The 21,064-nt window shown below is 42.3% G+C and overlaps 1 protein-coding gene across 1 annotated transcript in view; it reads left to right on the top strand.

Annotated features, from left to right (window-relative positions):
- faf1 (Fas associated factor 1) overlaps positions 1–18,179 on the top strand; it is an 80,956-nt gene extending 62,777 nt beyond the window's left edge. Inside the window, exons 16-19 of the mRNA XM_089000571.1 lie at positions 1,143–1,223; positions 1,829–1,906; positions 8,724–8,939; positions 17,579–18,179. Coding sequence (XP_088856697.1) covers positions 1,143–1,223; positions 1,829–1,906; positions 8,724–8,939; positions 17,579–17,662 — 459 coding nt within the window. The 3' untranslated portion in view covers positions 17,663–18,179. The remainder of the gene's footprint in view (positions 1–1,142; positions 1,224–1,828; positions 1,907–8,723; positions 8,940–17,578) is intronic.
- Positions 18,180–21,064: the final 2,885 nt, after the last annotated feature.

Below are 21,064 nucleotides of genomic sequence, written 5' to 3'. Positions count from 1 at the left end.
CACCGGTTGTTATAAAACTAACCGGGGTGCTTTGGATCAATAGAGTTTAGACAATGATGCTCTATGCAAGAAATATTGGACCGAGCGAAAACATGCCAAGGTGTCCTGGATGTCGCCTACGGTCACTTAAGTTGCGGTGGAGCGACTGAGACTAGGAAGATTGAGAAAATCTGCGCAACAATCGTAAATTCGCTGTAATAATAATAAAAAAAAATTATTAGCGGTGATGATGAAAGTATGATGACTTACTGTACAATAAAACAGATGTTACACCTAATTCTTCTGGCAAAAAAAAATTAGATAGCTCCAGAGTTTATTTCTGGCCTTCAATTTACAAAAGTGCACAAATGTCCCCTTAGGACTCACGAGTGGACTAGAAGGTTGGCCAACTTGCCTGTTGGAGCAGATGGACGTGTCTGGTCTTGTTTTTGAAATGTTTCACTTTTATCATGATCTGCAAAACACAAACCCATACAATATATAGGCGCGCCATTTGTTTGCATGAGATATTTCCAGTGTGTTGGCGGTATAATCTTTTGATGCTTGTCCATCCGACCACTCTTTTACAGTTTCCTTTCAATGTTTGGCCATTATGTGAGCCAAGAGCACAAATGTATCTTTTGCATGCGCTTGACTCAAAGCAACAATACACACTGTCCTTTTGCTTGCCCACCGCTTAGCTTCATAGTGGCCCCCTCCGATCATCACAATAAGCTTCCTTTGCCATATCCGGGCCGGCACACAGCATGGGCCCTCAGAAAAGAGAAAAGTACTTGCTCTCTGCTGTTAACACAATAGACTTTCGTATTTAGCCCCGGTCTTTCTAAAGCACTGTCTGGCCGCAGAAGGTACACAGAGAAAAGCTAGCTGTCCCCTTCCCTCTGTACAAACAAGAAGAGAGTAGCCGCGGGAATAAAAGAGAAAGGGATGGTGAAACTGAGACAAGGATTCATAAAGGAAGTTCAGAGTCTGATAAATGACAGTTCGGTCACAATGAATTCCCCCCTTTTGCTACTCTTTCACAGGTGGTGTTTGTACATAACCACACTTAACGTGCTCTGCTTTCTTTATTGTCTTGCTTCTGTCTGGTTCCGCACCCACTACCCTGACTCGGATCTGGTCTGTGTGTCCTCTCCACATAGGACGAGCGGGAAGCAAGAGAGATGGTTAAGAGAGAACAGGACGAGGCTTATCGTCTGTCTTTGGAGGCTGACCGAAAGAAGGTATGAAAACAATGACAATAAATCCACTGACAGTGGCCTGCTTGAACACACCACAATAAATCTACACTCTCGTGTATCATAACATTCGGCATACGGTCTGAGATCCATTTAAAATATTTTTGTCAATAATTTTTCTAAATCACTTTTCTAAAATGTTCCAAAATAATTAAAAATCAAAAAGTCCACCTTTAGGTATGTGTCGCCAGCCAAACCTCAAGTCTCCTGGTGTCCACTGCACCAAATGTTTCCCCCAACATTGCAACATTCAATGAACCTAACTGCTAGTGGGGATGAATAAAATGTTCAGAATCTGAAATTGCTTGAAAGTTTTCAGTTTTCTGTGCGCCTTGACAAATCTTGTTTGCAATCTGCCAAATATGTATGGTGTTGGGGGTCTCTTCATTAATGTTTAACACTGGACTTCTATGACAGTGTCATGAAACTATTCAAATGTGTGTTTTCATGTATTTTTAAATAAACATTTTTCATTGGAGTTTTACCATGAGTAAATAATTCCAAATTATATGCCACAGAACAGTCATCGCTTTCTGCCATGTTTTGGTTCTCTTTTTGACTTGCATGTTAAGAAATCATATCCTTTTCAGAGGGAAGCTCAAGAGCGAGAAGAGGCTGAGCAAGTGCGTTTGGAGCAGATGAGAAAGGAGCAGGAGGAAGAGAAAGAGGTTATTTTCATTTTACTCACATACAATTATATGTTTTGGTCACACATCCTCTTCACTGCAGGGTATGTCTCCATCTATTTTTTTTTTAATCTGATTGCTATTTTGCAGTTTTGTTGCCTGCTAGTGAGTAGAGTCGATCACGCGTAGAGCCTTTTGAGAAGAACTTTGTAGTTTTAATTACAGTGGGCCCCCTCCCTGCAAATATCACCCAACTTAACACAGTTATTGTTCTGTTTAGCTGCTTTGCATCGGTACAGCACACAACCCCATATTGAAGCCAAAGTTAACAAAAGACTCACAAACGTGTGCGCAAACACATATATTCGCTTGAAAAGAATAATTGTATGCCAAGTGGGGGCTAAGACACAAATACACAGGCAGACACTGTCACGCACATGGGACAAACAATGATTCTGCGAGGACGACACCAATGCCGTTATGCACTTCATCGTCATATATTGTAGTGCCGGCTGATTGTTGTTTGCTCAGCAGCAAGGCGCCTCAGGGCGCCGAGCGGTATTGGGTGACCCAGCTCGCTCAGGTGATTTGTCACTTAAGTTAAACAGAAAACAACAAAAGAGTCTCTGGCTGGCTATCTTGATTATATCACTGTAGACCTGTGTGTGTACGTGTGTTTTTAAAAAATGAGCGTGCACTACGGTGTTTTTACAACAATGGGTACTGTGGCCCAACTTACAGTAGATCACATTTCCATCCCCACGCTTCACTGCGTCCATTGTCTCATCCGCAACTGAAATGGTCTTGCTCATGCTTGCAATCAGTCTCTTAGTTCCGTTCTTCTGACTGTTGAGCACTTGGAAAATACTAAAATACAGTAAAGTCTCGTTATATCGATATCTGTAGTACTTATGATACTATTTCTATGAACGCAAGGAGAACATTTACATGCCGCAGGATCGGATATATCGATAGTCCAGTTATATCGATATTTTTTCCGACTCCCGAGAATATCGATATAACGAGACTTTGCTGTAATATTATTCAGTGACAACTAGCCCTAGCAATTAGACTGAAATGAAGAGAATATTATACATATTATTAGTATAGTTTCATTAATTTATATTTTGAAATGCGTTTTACTGCGCTGATTGATTGTATGTTGTGGTTTGTTTAGTTAAATTTGACCGTGATATGAAATTCTCCCGTGTGCTCTTCCTTTAGTCCAGTTTAAAGCTTCTCATCTCAAGCCTGGTGAGCACTAGAGAAGGTCACTTGAAAAGAAACGGGTCGTTCTCAGTTCGATTTAACTGTGTGGATCAAAGGCATCACTGTTGTTCAAATAACAACGGAAACAGTGCCATGTTGTTTTAGCCACAAAAGTACAAAACCTGAAGTTCAGACGGGGGTGTCAAACTCAAGTGCCCGAGGCCATTTGCGGCCTGCCCTATGATATTTTGTGGCCCCTTACATAACATTTTAGGTAAATGTTTTTGTGCTCTGCATTTTTTGCCATGTGATTACACTGCTGTTTATTTATTGGTCACTAGTGTGTTACCATAGCCCAGGGGTCGGGAACCTATGGCTCGCAAGCCATATATGGCTCTTTTGATGATTGCATATGGCTCGCCGATAAATATTACATATTATAATACATATTGTCGTTTTTTTCGTCGTTCATTTCCCGTTGGGGCTGCAGTTGGCGGAAAGCGCAATTTTGATTGGATGACACTGACCTAGAATGGCCGAAAGCGCCATGTTGATTGGATGATAGTGGCCGTCATGTTGAAATAGGTAAACGCCCCTTTAAATGAGCCCAACTTGTGCACTTCAGCGTGAATGCACGGCAGCATTAGAGGAGAGAAAATGTTCTGATTCTAATTTGCAGTGAAACAGTCGAATGTCAGTGACATTTTAACAAGCCCCATGTTAACGTTAGCATCGACATACCTCTGTGAGAAGTAGATTGCAGATAGCAAGTGTGGAAGCTTATGAGCCGTGTGCAGGCTAGCTAGCAGTAACTTCGCCTCTGGACCGGCAAATTGAATTTCATTCTGATCGTTTTCCTGGATTTTTACTAAACACGAGGAACGGAAAACCATTCATGTTAACGGTGAGTACTATCACAAAGTTATTTTAAATAATACATTCTGATATTTTGTTGAAAAGTAGCTGTGTGTGCGCGTGCACGCGAGCGTTTGTATGTGCGCGCACGCCAGCGTTTGTATGTGCGCGTGCGTGTGGCTCTCGCTGAAAAACATTTCTAAATATTTTACTTTTATGGCTCTCTTAGTCAAAAAGGTTCCCGTCCCCTGCCATAGCCACTGCTCAAGACAGCCAAACACACCTGACAAAAGTTTGGGGGGCTATTCAAAATTTGACATCATGAAACCAACATGACACCTCACGATGGATCCATCAGACCATGGCATTGTGTTGCTTCAAACGGGGACGCTCTGAGACAAAAGTGGCCATTGAGCTTTTAGTGTCATCACTTGGTTGCTTGATTGCTTGATTGCTTCACGCGGATCCCTTTTTGTGAAATTCTTGGTGTGGTCAAGACTCTTAGTGGCCTCCGTTTTCATTTATTTTGAGACCTTTGGTAGACGGTTTCTTACTCCAGTTGTCCGAATTGCCACACCCGTTTGCTTGTATCGCCTGTGTCTGCCTTTGCAATGGAGGAATTCCCGGGTCTTTGTGACTATGTAGTGAAGAATTTCTAATTGCCATCTGTTGAAATATGTTACTGTCACATAGGCTTGTCCCACCAAAAGTTCTATGGCAACAGACCGCATTTTGGTTTTGTAGGTATAAGTTTTTGCGTACAATACTGTCCATTCAGGTTCTGACTTTTACCTGGCAATCAACCAATCAATCCTTTCAGAATCAGAAATCCTTTAATTGTGCCAAAACGGGGAAATTTGCAACCTAAAGCAGCGGTGGGGGGGGGGGGGGGTGTCAAAAGATAAAACAAAGTATTCTATGCACAAAAAAAGTCAGCAGACTGAAATGTACAACTGCACAAAAATGTTTAATAAAAAGAACTGTACATAGTGCCGAGTACATAAATACAGTATCTTCTTTTCTTTTCGGCTTTCCCCTTCAAGGGGTCGCCACAGCGAATCAGTGTCCTCAATCTTCAGAGGTTTTTGCCGCATGTTTATAAAAACCATATCTGATATACAGTGGGGCCTCGGACACGACCGAACAGCGTCCCAGCTGGCCTACCTTTCCACACCCCCTTTCTATGAGTGCACACGTCAATCGTCTTCAATGATAATTTTATGGGACTGAAAAAGATCCCACCACAGGCTCGTCGTGTTCAGCCGAAGAGGACACAAAACAAAATAACAGTCGAGAAGAAGAAGGAGATCATTTAGAAACACGAACGAGGTGTGCGTTTGTGGCGTCACATGTGCTGTCATGTGAATCTCAGCCTGACACATCTCCCACGCTGTGTGCCACTTCCCTGAGAGTAACTTTCTACGACCATTCTACAAATAAAGAGCCTGGTACCGGCCACCGTTGCTATCATCCTTCGCAAAAAGCTTGACACAAAGGCGTTATTTAGTAGATGCTTTCACGTGACTAATGACACCAAAATTGTCACGTGCGAGTTGACAGCTGGGGCGGGGCCACCGCTCCCGACCTCCGCCAGCCGAAGAAGACACAAAACAAAATTACAGTCGAGGAGAAGAAGGAGATCGTTGAAAAACACGAACGAGGTGGGCGTGTTGATCCCCGATACTGGGACATTTCAACGTCTGCTGTCACCTCACCAGTGACATGATTACGACGCCTCGCGCCTCGCTGTGTCTTCTGCTGGCAAGTCCAAGAGTTTTCTTTGGCCGAGGTGATTGTTAGCCACGATCGCTTTAGCTTGTTGCTTTCCGGGATCGCGAGTGTGCCATTTTATTTTGCCTAGCTTGACAGGCTGGACGGATGGCTCCCGCCCGCCTTCTTTTGTCGCGTTTTATTCCGGGTCCGTGGAATCATCGGACTCGCGCCTTTTGTTGTAATAAAATCTCTGCCAGCATCTACGGGACTCGAAGTGGATGCAGAGGACATCGAGGAGCTTGTTGCTGACCATAATGAGGTCCTCAACACAGAGGATTTGATTTGCCTTCAAGAGGACAAGCAGAAGCAGGCCATTCAGGAGTTGATGTGCAGGCTTTTATTGAACAGTTACATCCAGAAAAGGCTATGAGAATCATCAACATGATGAATGATAATGTGATGCCTCAGTTTCGTAAGACCTTACAAGTCAGAAAGCAACAGGTGTCAATTAAGAGCCATCAACGACCATCACCAATGTAAACAAAGTGACTTTATTATACTGTGCAGTGTATTTCTTTCATTACAATACAATAGTGCATTTATTATACATAGAATAAGGTATGTTGTTGAAAATTGTATTTTATGGAGACCTGGGAACGGCTTATTCTCATTTTACACTTTTCGCCTTACACACTCTGTCTGTATTGACTCGACATAAGGTGGCTGTGTTATTTACAATATGTGAGTCCAGGTTTTTGTTGTTGTTTTTTTATCATACGTGACCATGTAACTTGCTGTTCCTTGTTAAAAATCATGACAAAAACAATGGACGATGGGTTAAAACCCATGAGCATATACAGTATATATTTAATACCTTTTGAGGCTTCCACTAAATCCATCCTATCTACGGAGGGGTTCACAAATGATGTGAACAAACGAGAGCTCGAGACATTCTGCGTTTCTCATGATTTACGACTTTTGCAGGGGTCTTGATATGTAGTTGTGTGGCTGTCAGTTGCACCACCACTCATCATTTGTTTGCCTTTTGTGGTTCACCTGATGAATGAATAGATCGATGTTTATTATTTATTTTTTTTGGGGGGGAGCAGCCCAAACTCTGCATCCGTCTTGAAGCTCATTCTGTGGTTTCTTCAGGGACGCTACCCCACACGTTTGTGGGCGTTTAAGCTTGTGTCTGTGTTTGACTGCTTGCCTCCATTTGTACCTCCACCATCAATCTGTTATTTGTGTGTGTTAGGTTGTCCCTGGGGGACCCTTTAACTCAGTAGGCAGCATCAGCAGCTTGTACCTGAGGGAGCTGCTGATGGCGCGGCACGAGCGATACCCTGCCCACCCAACACCAGAAGCTGCTAATGAGCTACTGTTGTACACTCTTATGAAATATAATTGCATTATGCTGTGTAAATATAGCCGGGGCGTGTTGTCACAGCATATGCTTCCCGGCTGGCCAAACAGGAACAACAAGCAGTGGGGTGGGGGGCCTGGAAGGAGACGTTGAGGGGACAGAAGCAAAATGAAGTGGGAACAGCTGAAACGCTGTCTTCCAAACACACCTGAGCTCATTAGCTCTGCTGCAAAAATCTGACGGGTGATGGTTTCCTTTTGTTCCAACAGACACATTTGTGCTGTGATGTACAAAGTTGAATAAACGTGAAAAAACTCAATCAGTTAAAGGGGCCACTTGCTCTATACATTGTTCCTCTCTACTTCGCAATTCAGTGATTGGTGATTTGTGATCAGAAAATGACTTGTTAAGAAATTCATTCTGATGCCCATGCCCTCCTCTTAGGCGCTGTATTACGTTATCCACTGGTGCACTGTGTTCCCAGTTGGAACGGCATGAGTTTGCACCAACACTCCGTTTTCGATAGACTCTTAAGAACCAAACGGCCTTTTTTCATCAACATTCAATTTCCAAACAGTTGGAGTTAACAAGCACGTGCTCAGAGAATATTTATTTCTCGACAGCGCCTTACACCCTCCAAACCCCATGCCATCAGCATGGGTGCATTTGGAATTATGAATCAAGCAGGCCTCTTCTCTTAAACTGTTATTGATATTCTCCAGACACTTCACACACGTTTCTTTTGGTGGGGAGGTCTTAGAACACTTGAGTGAGCTATCAAGTGTAAGCCAGAGGCCACAGGTAGTAATTTTCTGTAAAAAAAATATCTATCTGGATCAAGATTTAAGGTGACTGATGCATCAGTTTTATTGTTTCAGTATCATTGCGCATAATGTCACATCATACAAAGGAGAAAATCTCATCTGAATTAGATTTAAAATGATTGGATTGGATTAGCCTTGACTACTACTACTACTACTACTAATAATAATAATAATAATAATAATAATAATAATAATATGATGCATTTAATTTACAATTGCCTTTCAAAACACCCAAGGACACTTTACAATCAAAAAGAACAACGGAGCAATGAACACCAGAACAATTAGTGTCGCAGTGAAGAAATGTACATTTCACAGCAGAAAAGATATTAAAGGAAGAGCAAAGGAAAGAAAATAGTAGAAAAACAAAATACAGGAGCCTCTGTAAAGTCATTCTTGCAGCACCATCTTGAAATCAAAACAACAAAAAAACTAAATAACCAATGATCAATGTTAACCTGGGCTCGTTATCTTGAACATTCATTTTGGGCGACTATTGACATTGCTGATTATAGACTGTGATCAAACAAACCATCACATGGTAACCTGTACTGCTTGATGGTCTCTGAGGCTGAGATGAGGCCTCATTACATCCACACCTGTATGTAAAGCTCCTTGCCTTCCGTCAACAAACAACTATACTGTACCACATATTCGAAAATATGCTTGGTAAATTTTAACGTTTGAGGTTTACATGCAGCTGTCAAGGTAGACAATTTACATCCGTTGTTTGTCGAGGCACAACAGACTGCACGAGTTTGTTTGCTTTGTCGCCTTTTACCCGAGCCTTTGATTATAACAAAAAAAAAACTAATTTTTTCAACCGTACCAAAGTCTGACAATCTTGCTCACAAAGTGTCCCTTAATGACCACAATTTTTCCTTTCTGTTAGGCCATCCGCTTGTCACTGGAGCAGACACTACCGCCGGAGCCTGGTGAAGAGTCGGTGGAGCAGGTCAGCAAACTGCGAATCCGCACACCCAGTGGCGAGTTTCTGGAAAGGCGCTTCCTTGGCAGCTGTAAGCTCCAGGTCCTCTTCGATTTTGTGGCCTCCAAAGGATACCCATTTGACGACTTCAAGCTCCTCACAACCTTCCCTCGTAGAAATGTGAGTGGCCAAGGTTACATTTTTGTGAGGATTTCCTCAAAAAGTTTTTATTTTAAGAGCTATTTGAAGTATAACGTTGACTATTTTACAGAAAGGTTAGCGACACTGAACCTTAGTGTACTTTAGTTGCAGGTAAGTTGTTCTTTCCAGGAGGACACTATCCCCAGATGAAGTTTCAGTGGTGTAATGTTGTTTATTATTGCTGTATTTTCCGATGCGTAAGTCATTTCTGAGTATAAGGCGCACCCCCAATGAATGGTGTATTTCCAAACGTTTTCCATATATAAGGCGCACCGGATTATAAGGCACACCTCCAATGAATGAAAAAGGTTTTCCAGATCAGAAAGTTTTCCTAATATAAGGCACACCACATTATAAGGCGCTACAGTAGAGGCTGAAGTGACGCAGTACTTCTTCTACAGAGAGAAATGGAGTCGGCAGCTGCCGACAGTAGTTGCAAGACCTGTTGTGGCTCAATAAGACTTCATGTATATAAGGCGCACCACGTATAAGGTGCATGGTCATCTTTTGAACAAAATGAAGGCTTTTGGGTGCGCCTTATACACCAGAAAATCCGGTATTTTTTTATTTTTTTTGCGCAGTCACTACAGTGAGAGAGACATACTCGAAAATGGCGAGTAATACCCAACAGCATCCATCCATATATATCTATAAAAATGCTGCATTTTATCAGAATGTCCATCCAACGTTAACCATTTTTTCAAACGCAAATCCCCAGTACTCTCGATATTAGATTAAAAAAGGGGGGAAGGGGGCAAAATGTATCTGAGTTGGGTCAAATTGGGTTCACAGTCGCCATTGTGTAGTTTAGATTTCTTCCCATATTTTATTTTTGTAATAGCAATTGCAGTCACCATGTCAAAACATAGCATGGAAGAGCTTATTTTAAGAAATACCAATAGCGTTATTGTACCATATAGTTAATTTAATTCTAAAATCATTTATTGGATTGGATTAGCCTTTCTTAGTCTCGCAGTGGAGAAATGTTACATTTCACAGCATCAAAGTGATGAAAGTAGGAGGAAAGAAAAGGAAGAAGTAGAAAAACAAAATACAGGAGCTGTTGTAAAGGCAGCCACTCTCGCAGAGCCATCATGAAGTCAAACAATTCTTGCCTCTGTTGAGCTGTTAACATACTGCTACTGTTTCTCCTCCTGAGTTTTAATTCTTCATCTTTTATCGCTGCCTTTTGTGCAGATGTATCGGTGATGGTAAAAACTGACTGATAATTTATCCACCTGTGTGTCAATTGTGAATACAATCCATGATAACTGTGGGATTACAGTTGTCAGCACCTGCTGTTGTCATCTGCGTATATCTTCCCATCAGCCTCTTCAAAACATAAACAGTGCTTGGTCTCCTCCACTCTATGGTAACGAATTAATAAGCACTGTTTAAAGTGCTGTTTTAATGAGCTGTGCTGCTGGAAACAAAACAGAGATTTTCATTCATCAACAATGGATGTGGGTGAAGATTTGAAGTGTGTGTCCCCTCTGCGCTTAGACTTGTCCAGGCACTGTTCCGCAGCAGTCTTTTGAGACCAGTACGGCATAAACATTGCAAGTCAGCACCCACATTAACGCACAGCTCGCATGCTGTTTTGTCACAATCACACACTTGACAAACACATGCACTTCTCGCAACTTTACCGCTGGAAGGTTTCACCGTTTTCTCTTCATCATCAAGTATAAACGTGTCATGGACCAAGATAAAAATGTCTCTAACGAGTTAAAGACAATAAAAGGCTTGTGACGATGCAAATTATTCATCAGCGTTTCTGCCTTAGGGGGAACTGGTCGGAGAAGATATATGGAGTAGATATTGAGAAAATGATAATTGGGAAAAGTGATAGGTTTTAGGGAAAAGCAGATCTGTGGAAACGCCAGTATGAGGCTGTGATCACAGTCCCTAGTCTAATCCCGCAGCTCTGAGTTGTAATTAAATCCGGCAGAGCATTGAAAGCCTGCATCCCGTCCAGACGCTCTCACTGTTGCTTTGCCAGTATCAGAGGATCGAGCACTATTTCTTTTGCTGTACAACTGTTGATATCTTTCTTTGCTCTACTTCACCCACATAGCCTTGTCGATCGAGTATCAATCGGTCGACACTGACATCATTTTCGCAAATCGATTGATTATCTTAACATTTTGCCCTCCACATGGGATCGGGGCTTGTTTCAAAATCGGAATATACATAATTTAGTTTAAATAAAATACTTGTTTTTGTAATCACACTACTGTCCTCTCTGTGACTTGTTTTTTTTTTCTTCTTTTTTTCATAAAAATTAATCCACACTCAGTGTTTTAGGGCTGCTTGTTCAAAAGGACATATAGTAAAGTAATATAATTGTAAGACATCAGTAGAGTACATGAGGCAAATCAAATTTTATTTCTCGCTTTAGCTGCATGGCCAAAAAAACGCAAATCAGTGCCCACCCATCTCCAGTTTTTGGACGAGTCGTCAGGATTTGGTTCCAGTGGCTTATCTCTTCGACACTCCGGCAGGCCTTACACTGGCATCATTTGTACAGGGTTTAGCCGTGCTCAGGAAACTAACCCTTTCTACGACTGTCTGCAAGTTTACAGAAGAAGGGTTGGGTGTATGTGGACTTAATGTTTCACTTCTCGCCATTCAACAATTTTCCCTTTTTTTCTCATGCCCAGCAAACCTCTGTTGAGAGGCCTGAGGTCATCTTCCGTCGGTACGACATGAACATGTTTAGACTGCTACTCTAGCCACTCCGTCGTCCTCGGACAGCTAGATTGTCAAACTCGCATATAATTTTCCTCATTCTTGATACTGTACTCTTCCATTCTGCTAAACTGTCTTCCAGCATCATTCTCAGACAGAACCTGAGATTCTGAAACGATAAACAGCCGCACAAAAGAAGCCGTGTACTCCACTGGAATAGATTTGACATCTGTTGTACGGATGGGATTTTTTTTCCTAATCTGAACATTTCAGTAAATACATTTATTTTCACAGTAGTTTAATTCACCCAAAGTGGCTTCGTCTGCTGCATTATCTCTAAATAAAATGTATGACAGCTGAGCTCCATTATCTGTATGATCTAAAAATGCCTATGGCCAGGATGGCCTTGATCGTTTCTTGTCAAAAGCTGCGCATGCAGTCTTCACATTTTAGCCCTGACTGCCTCCTCACCTCCAAATCCCTGCAGCTTTCCCTCTTTCTGTCTCAGCTTCCATCCCCCTCCTTCTCTTCCCCCTCCGTGGCACATGATCCCTCACTTCCCCTTTTATTTATTATGTTTACCTTATTAAATCTAAACTGTAGTCATTACATTTCCAGTTTTGGCCCGTGCGATGTTCTCTCCCTTTTAAAGTTCTCCATACTTGCCTATTGTTTTGCGTTCCCTCACCGGCGCTACGTGCTGTCAATGCCTCCGAGCAGCTGATAATGATCTCCCACTGCTTTTGTAATTGGCCAAACAAACACTATACAACACTAGTTTGAAAACGGACAAGCTATTCGGTTCTAATTAACGTACGAGAGGCTGTAATGGCCTCTTAGAAAGCGTTATTTCAGCTGCATGTTTAATTATGTCAGGATTGACAACCCGTGGGCCAGTGTTTATTTTTGCGTTTCTTTTCCGTCATGCTGAGCTTTGCTGAAGGCCACCTCAGTCTTTTACATTTCAATCAAAACAGTTCTCAAGTACTTATTCACATTTTTTACATTTAACAGCAGCCGTAAATTACTTTCATGACTAATTAAATATAGATTAATTTCTCCATTTTGATGGGTCTGACTAATGTGATCCAAGGCACAATCTGTAGAAAGAATTCAAAAGCCAAAAGCTTCCCTGAACTCATTCACTGCCATTCCCAATTTCATTCGGAAATTGAAAAGCTTGACGTGAAGTGCCATTCCCGAATTTGTTTGGGTTTTGGTTTTTCCTGGGGGTGGAGGTACTGATGAAGCGCTGGTCAGAACTGGGGCAATGTTTTCCACTCCCCGAGGGGGCAGCATTTGCCTTTTGTTCAGCCGACTCCATTTCAAGCTCATATAACTGCAGATCCATATAACTTAGGAGTTAACTGTTTTTTTCTGATGAAAGAAGAGATTTTAAGGTTTTCTCACGCTGCATTAAATGTTTATGTAGTCCTAAAACTCAATAATCTGTGCGACCTGAAATTTGAGTGAAAACAAAAACCTTGGCACTGGAGTGGACACATTTTAGCACATCATCTGGCAGTGAATGAGTTTTTTGCTGTTGTTTGTTTGCTGTGGTGGAGATTTTCTCAGTATCATACATGCATACATACTCTTTCAAGTCACACACAACCAAAATATTAGACTCTGTTCTTATTTTAATGCATTACACTCGCATCTCCAGCCACATGCATGGAGATATTGTTCCTTTAATACGCACAACATTGTGATTCAAAACGGAACCGTATTCCCTTTCTGTACCGTTTATCCTCTGCCTGCGCTGTGAGGAGGATGGGTTGACCAGTCGGCGACCTTGCCGCCCCTAAACTCTGTTTTCTCAGAATATTTGAAACACCTGTTTTCCATTGTCTGAAATTTTACAAATATTTAGTAAAAAAATGGCTCATCTTTTTGAATCTCATTGAGGTCATTGATTCTGTTGAACATAGTACAAACTTTATTCACACGAGTGTTGAGAAACAAAACAAGTCACAGCTTTCCGTTTCTCATATTCATGCACACTATCATGTGAGGCTGGAGGCGGGCGGCAGGAGGAGAGAGTATGGCTTCGGCAGAGCAACGGAAAAACAACAGCTTTGTTTGTTGACAGATGCCTCCACGCTTATGGTCTGTTAATTGGATGACAATGTAAACAATCACCGATGGCGCCCGTCTCCTGTGTCAGTGTGGCATCTTGTTTCCCTACTTTCCTTTTGAGCGTCAGATGCTGTGCTTCCCCCCGTCATTGCTCTCCGGAACAAAAGCCTGATTCAAATGTTGCTGCAAAAACATTGAGTTGCATGCATTTCAAAGACAGATGCACACACGCTTGCCCCACCGCAAGCCTCATTTACTCCTACCTGACGCTGTGTTGTCACAACAGCCTGACGGTCTTATTAGCATGTCAGCCATTTACAACACCCCACTCCCAAGGTTGGGGGGGGGAGACATAGCATCCCAATTGCTATTTCAGCCCGCCGTAGGGATGATTTAGGATTGCAGCAAGTTGCGTCCACACCCCTCGCGCGATTTGCTCCCCGCAGCGTTGTGAGGTAGTTGACGAGGTGAGGGACTCGAGGTGATATGGCAGCCCATGGCTTTGTGGCACCCACGCTGAGAAGTCAAGTGTCTAAATGGCACGTTGAAATGAGGGCAGAGATTTGAAAAAAGGGTCGTTAAAGGTGCACATTGGTGTGACATTTCAAAATCCCCCTGAGAACGCGAAGGTTTACCTGATGTTGAATGTCCTCCCCACCTTCAGCTAATTTATTTGACTTCATTTTTCCTACCCTCTGCCACATTCTCAAATATCTAACAAGACTCTAATTTTTTTTTTCCTTTGAGAACATGTTTTGGTCATTAATGATTTTATTTGATGAGTAAGTTGCGTGTGCGTGCGTGCGTGTGTGTGTGTGTGTGTGTGTGTGTGTGTGTGTATGACTAGTCTTGTGAGGATCACGAACATTTTATCGGGTCGGGAACCTATAGCTCGCGAGCCATATATGGCTCTTTTGATGATTGCATATGGCTCGCCGATAAATATAAATTCATATTCTCGCTTTTTTCAGTTCATTTTCTGTTGGGGCTGAGATTGGCCGAAAGCGCAATTTGATTGGATGACACTGACCGAGGTTGGTGGAAAGCACAATTTTGATTGGATGATACTGGCCTTCAGTTGAAACAGGTAAACGGCCCTTTAAATGAGCCCGAGTAATAAAAACAAAGTACACTTCAGCTTGCATGAATACACAGAGGATTCGCCTTCGTGGAGAGAAAAGGTTCTGATTCTAATTTGCAATGAAACAATACCATCGATGAAACAGTCGAATGTCAGTGACATTTTAACAAGCCCCATGTTAACGTTAGCATCAATATACTTCTATGAGAAGTATGTTGCATAGCAAGTGTGGAAACTAATGAGTCGTGTGCAGGCTAGCTAGAAGTCACTTCGCGTATGGAGCCGGCAAGTTTACTTTCATTCCAATCATTCCGCTGGATTTTGACCAATCATGAAGAACAGAGAACCATTCATGTTAACGGTGAATACTATCACAAAGTTATTTTAAATATTAAATTCTTACATTTTGTTGAAACGTGGCCGCGCATGCGTGTGCGTGTGTGAGCGCGCTCGCGTGTTATGGCTCTCACTGAAAAACATTTCTAAATATTTTACTTTTATGGCTCTCTTCGTCAAAAATGTTCCCGACCCCTGTTTTATACCATACGTCGTGAGGACATTTTTGACAAGTGAGGACCTTTCGGCAGGTCCTCACAAGTTTTCATTCTAGAGGCTTCTCGAGGGTCTATATATGCATCTGTTAAAGTTTCAGAAAGGTCCTCACAAATTCACTCAAAATGATTTTTTTGGTGTGTATTTTCATTTCACTTGGATACACACACTTTTTACTCACTGTGTGTGTTTATGTATGTGTGTGTGTGTGTGGTTAATGAGAGGAAAAAGTTCTTGAACAAAAAGTAAAACGATATTTTAACCAAATTCACTACAGCGGTGAGGACTTTGAATGTGTGGCTGCCGCTGCTCACCCACGGAAAAACTTATCCTGTGACTGTAAAATGACCTTGAGAGTTTTGAAAGGCGCTTATAAATGAAATGTAATATTATTATTACTAACTACGTCATTACTACTACTACTACAAAAACATGTAATGTTTTCAGTGGAGTCCAAACGACTATCATTCATTTTTAGCGGGTCGCACCACAGATGAAATTTACATTTTACACAGCCCATGTCATTTGCCGGCATTACATTTGTACCTAAAAGCCAGAAACCACTCATTTGACAATGAGGTTAAAATCTTAGCGAAAGAACATCGATAGTTTGAAAGGGGAGTAAAAGAAGCGATTCTCATAAAACAACAAAATCCTTCATTAAACCGGTCTGGTGGGGTGAGGTTCAATTTGGATCGTTCATGCAATAGCCTGCTTAGGCAAAACAGGTTCGGCAACATTCGTAATGCTGATGAGGTGATACCGGAGGGAGTGCGGCAAACAGGCAAGTCGTTAGTCAGGAATGTAGGAACAATCATTGGGGCCACAGGGAGTGGTCCTCTGCTCCACCAACCTGAGAGTAGGGACCTATCATAGCAGTGTCCGCCCCCGCCATGTCTGGACTTTGGGGATATATAAATAGGGCCGATACGACCAGTAAGACTTTAGTTCGCTGACGAAGCCTCTTGGATAGCCTTCAAAAGAGTACAGATGACGGCTGAAGAAAACTTCTCATCGACTCCTGTACGACTGAGAGCTTACACAGACGTATTGGTAATCATTTATTTTGTGCAGTGAGTGATGACAGATTATGGTGTGACTCGTTCATGGTCAGATTTCACGTTTCATTGTCTATAATAGTCTCTCTCGACCCGTCACTCTTTTTGTTGTAAGGTCAACCTTTACTGCGCTAGTTTTACCTCCTTCTACCCAAGAGAGCAGGTACAGGGAATTGCATAATTATCCTACTATGTGGTAAGAATAGGGTTCCTAATCAGAGGGGCTGATGCAGCAGTCATCAGATAAGCCCTGGACACATCTCATTGTCACAGCACCTCCCCGCCGCACAGTCCATTCAGCCCAGGTGTGAAATTGGCCCGATGTAACACAACTCCACCAGTGATTAGCTCACATAAGCAGGGAGGCCCACAAGGGTGTCAGGGAGAATCGGATTGTTTTTGAAAAAAATAAAAACACATGTCAGACCCCCTTCATGTCAGCTAACGCAATCAGCTCCGTGGTGGGTGGCGCTGCGTTATTCTTCAGCCCGCAACCAATTGCTCGTGTGAACAAAAAACATGTTTCTCTCTCTTTCAGTGTTGAAATTTGTCATTGTAGGACATACAAAACACACAAGGGTGTGTCCTCTCTTTCACTCCGGCACATGTTAGAATCTAACATCAATGCCACCACCGCTTTTTTGCAGCTCTGTTACCTCCTCAGATTTCCAAAACAAAATCTTTGGAATCCATTCCGTAGGCCTGCTTCCTGGCAAATGTGTACTCGAATGAAAAAAGGACAAATGTTAATTCGTAAGTTATGCGGGTCTGGAGTTACCTGAGCTTGAAATTTGGGCGGCTGTACAAAATACAACACAATACATATTGATTGATATAGCGCTTTAACAACAGCTGAAGGTGGAACAAAGCGCGAACATGGACAAAAGGCAAATGCTGCCCCTCGTGGAAGGAAAAAACATTGCCAGAGGTCTGACCCGTGCTTAATCGGCAGCCCCGCATGACAAACCAAAACCCGAACACATTCGGGAATGGCACTCCACATCATGCTTTTCAATTCCCGGGAATTGAAAGTTCAGGAATGGCAGTGAATGTGTTAATACGATACTTTTTTAACAGTTAACTCGTAACTAATGTGCCCACTCAACCGTAAGCGTCAAACTTGTATTGTCTGTCTCAATTCTTCCGTCTCTTCACAGATCACCCAATTGGATCCGGGATCAACTCTGCTGGACGCCAAATTGTTTCCACAGGAGACTCTCTTCTTGGAGGCCAAAGAGTAGAAAGTGACTGACTGAACTGGCCGAATATGAGTATGGAGCCCCAAACCATCTGGTTTTCCTCAGTATATACACACACACACACACACACACACACACACACACACACACTGGCATGCAGTGACACAAACGAGCAAGTAAGCTTCCCTGGCCATGGTACACCACTCCCTGGTGTGCAGGTGTTGCACAGAGTAGCCAGACAATAATATCACAAGCACACAGCCAACCCCCCCCCCCCCCCCCCCCCCCAAAAAAAAAAAAAAAAAGAAAAACTCCAAAAACCTCCCCAGTCTCCCGAACACCTCACATCTTCAGTGTGTGTATGTGTGTGTCATTGCTTGCCTCAAACACACCACACAGTGACGCCATGGAAATCCTGACTAGACAGACATTTCTCACTGGAAAAACACTTGTGCACCCCTGACCACCACATTCAACACAACCAAGGATGCTTTTCCTTTGTTTCGACATGGTTTTTGCATTTGAAAGATTCAATAAAAGCCAGCGAGTAGAAACAAGATTTCTTGTGTTATCCCTATTTCTCCAAACCCACTCATCATACCCATTTACCGACGCTCCGACCACGAATCCACTTTTGACACCCACCCCTGCTTCTTCAAAGCCATTGAGTTTTTCGGTTTGCCTCAAATGAATTTCAACATCATTTTGTCTCCTTTAAGAATCTGTAAACGTAGACTCACAAATCTAATTAGGATTGCCGTATTTTCCCGTGTATAAGGTGCACAGCAATAGAAGGCGCACCCCCAATTAATGGTGTATTTTCAAACCTTTTCCATAGATATGGCGCACCAGACTATAAGATGCACCTTCAATGAATGAAAATAGTTTTCCAAATCTAATATGTAAATGTAGGAAAGTTTTCCAAATTTAAGGCACACCACATAGGTGCTACAGTACACACTGGGGTTACGCACAACTTCTTTTACAGAGGGAAATGAAGTTAGTGGCTATTCACAGTATTTGTGAGACCAGTTGTGGCTAAATATAACTTCACATACAGTGGGGCCTCAGTTTACGAACGCCTTGCCTTACGAACTTTTCGGTTTACGAACGTTAAATTTATGAAAATTAAACCTTGGATTACGCACTACTTTTCGCGATACACACCCCCCACCACGGCTGGTGGAGTAATCTTCCGCGGAAGAACACCAAAGCACATGACTGAACAGCGCCCCAGCCGGCCTGGCTTTCCACACCCCCTTTCTCTGAATGCACACGTCGATCCAGAGCGAGCGAGAAACAGAGAGAGAGGACGGGAGAGAGAGAGAGAGAGAGAGAGAGAGAGAGAGAGAGAGAGAGAGAGAGAGAGAGAGAGAGAGAGAGAGAGAGAGAGAGAGAGAGAGAGAGAGAGAGAGAGAGAGAGAGAGAGAGAGAGAGAGAGAGAGAGAGAGAGAGACACACACACACACACACACACGTCGATCGCCTCCAAGGAGTTTTTTTTACAGATACTTTTGCTTTTTTGGGACCGAAAAAGACAGCACAGGCTCGTGGTCAGCCGAAGAAGACAAAACAAAATTACAGTCGAGTAGAAGAAGGAGATCATTGAGAAACACGAACGAGGTGTGCGTTTGTCTGATTTAGCCGCTTAGCGGATATGTTAAGTCCATTTCAATGTGTATCATTGTGTTCAGCTGATTGAAAAGGATTGGCATGATGTTACCCTTCGATCCTTGAAAGCAGCATGGAAAAAAATTGTGGCCCGCATACATCCTTGAGAGGGACTTTGAAGGATTTGATCCTCATGACTCTGTTGTTTTGTACGACATTGTTTCCATTGGACAGAACATGGGACGCGAAGTGGATGCAGATGACATCGAGGAGCTTGTTGCTGGCCCATAATGAGGTCCTCAACACACAGGATTTGATTTGCTTAGTGGAATGATGTGCAGGCTTTTATTGAACAGTTCCATCCAGAAAAGACTGGCGATGAGAATCATCAACATGAATAAAAATGTGATGCCTCAGTTTCGTAAGACCTTACAAGTAAGAAAGCAACAGGTGTCAATTAAGAGCCTTCAACGACCATCACAAACGTAAATAAAGTGACTTTATTATACAGTGCAGTGTATTTCTTTCATTACAATACAATAGCACATTTATTATACATAGAATAAGGTATGTTGTGTGTAGATTTAAGGCTTATTTAGTTGAAAATTATATTTTATGCAGACCTGGGAACGGATTATTCTCATTTTAATGGTTTCCTATGGGATTTTTTTGGGGGATACACACTTTTCGCCTTACACACTGTCTGGGAACCAATTAAGTTCGTAAGCCAAGGTCTCACTGTATAAGGCGCACCTGCGTATAAAGCGCACGGTCATCTTTTGAAAAAAAATCAAGGTTTTTGGGTGCGCCTTATTCCACCGGAAAATACGGTAACCTTATTTTAGATGTAGAGGATTGACCTATTGCACCGATTGGAAGCGATTGGAGGGCCTTGGCAGCATTTACACTGCATAACTCACATGACCTATTTTCCCACCTGCATCAGGGGGAAAAAGGGGGATCATGTTGTCTTGAGAAAACATGCAAGGAGTCGTATCACCCCAAAACAGATTCAGGCTCTGGTCTAATGTGCAAATACTCTTGCTAACACATTACTCCAAATACAAGGTCAAGTCTGGCATGCTTCAAGTTATTTGTCACTCCCAATTAACATTTATTCCAAAAACTGTCATGTAAAACAAACAAGTGTAAAAATTCTATCAGTGTGTCCATAAATCCAACACCACTCAAAAAAATCCATAAGGTTAACACAAACAGATGACATGAAACATCATATACATGTTAACAGAAATCACCCGCTACTTTCATTCACATGGAAAAGCAGCACATACAAAGACAGCACACCATATAATGTGCTTAGCACACCACATAATGTGCTAATATTTTCTCCCTGTGAGGTCAATGCATGAAGCACTTTAGGACGCAACCTTCGCTCCGTCTCCCTCTTAATGACGCTGCATCTATATCAGGAAAGGTCAGAAATGCCCAGCATGTCGCAGCACAGAATGCGGATATTACTTCACAGAAAAGTGTCTGAATACTTTGCATTCGGGCCGAACAATCCTAAATTGTAATCCAGAATTGCTGTCACCTTTGAAAACAGCAGCGTTTCGGGAGATAATATTACGATAAAATATCAAAATACTGTAGATTAATTGAGATGATTTTTAAAACCAGTTATTTTTCTGGAAGCTGTTTAGAATTAACTTGCGTCTCAAACGTGATTTTGAGCGGCTTCCACTTAATCCTTGCGGGTGAAATAGACAATTATCTGATAAATCTCACTCGTCGCTGTCATCTCATGTTGTGTCTCCGAATGTTTAGAAGGTCAATCCTTCCATCCACGTCGTCATTCGCAGTCACGACTGTGAT

Source organism: Hippocampus bargibanti, linkage group LG07 (genome assembly GCF_051943395.1).
Source record: "Hippocampus bargibanti isolate YZ-2025 linkage group LG07, ASM5194339v1, whole genome shotgun sequence".
NCBI classification, from domain to species: domain Eukaryota; kingdom Metazoa; phylum Chordata; class Actinopteri; order Syngnathiformes; family Syngnathidae; genus Hippocampus; species Hippocampus bargibanti.
This window is presented reverse-complemented; position numbering and strand designations above follow the sequence as displayed.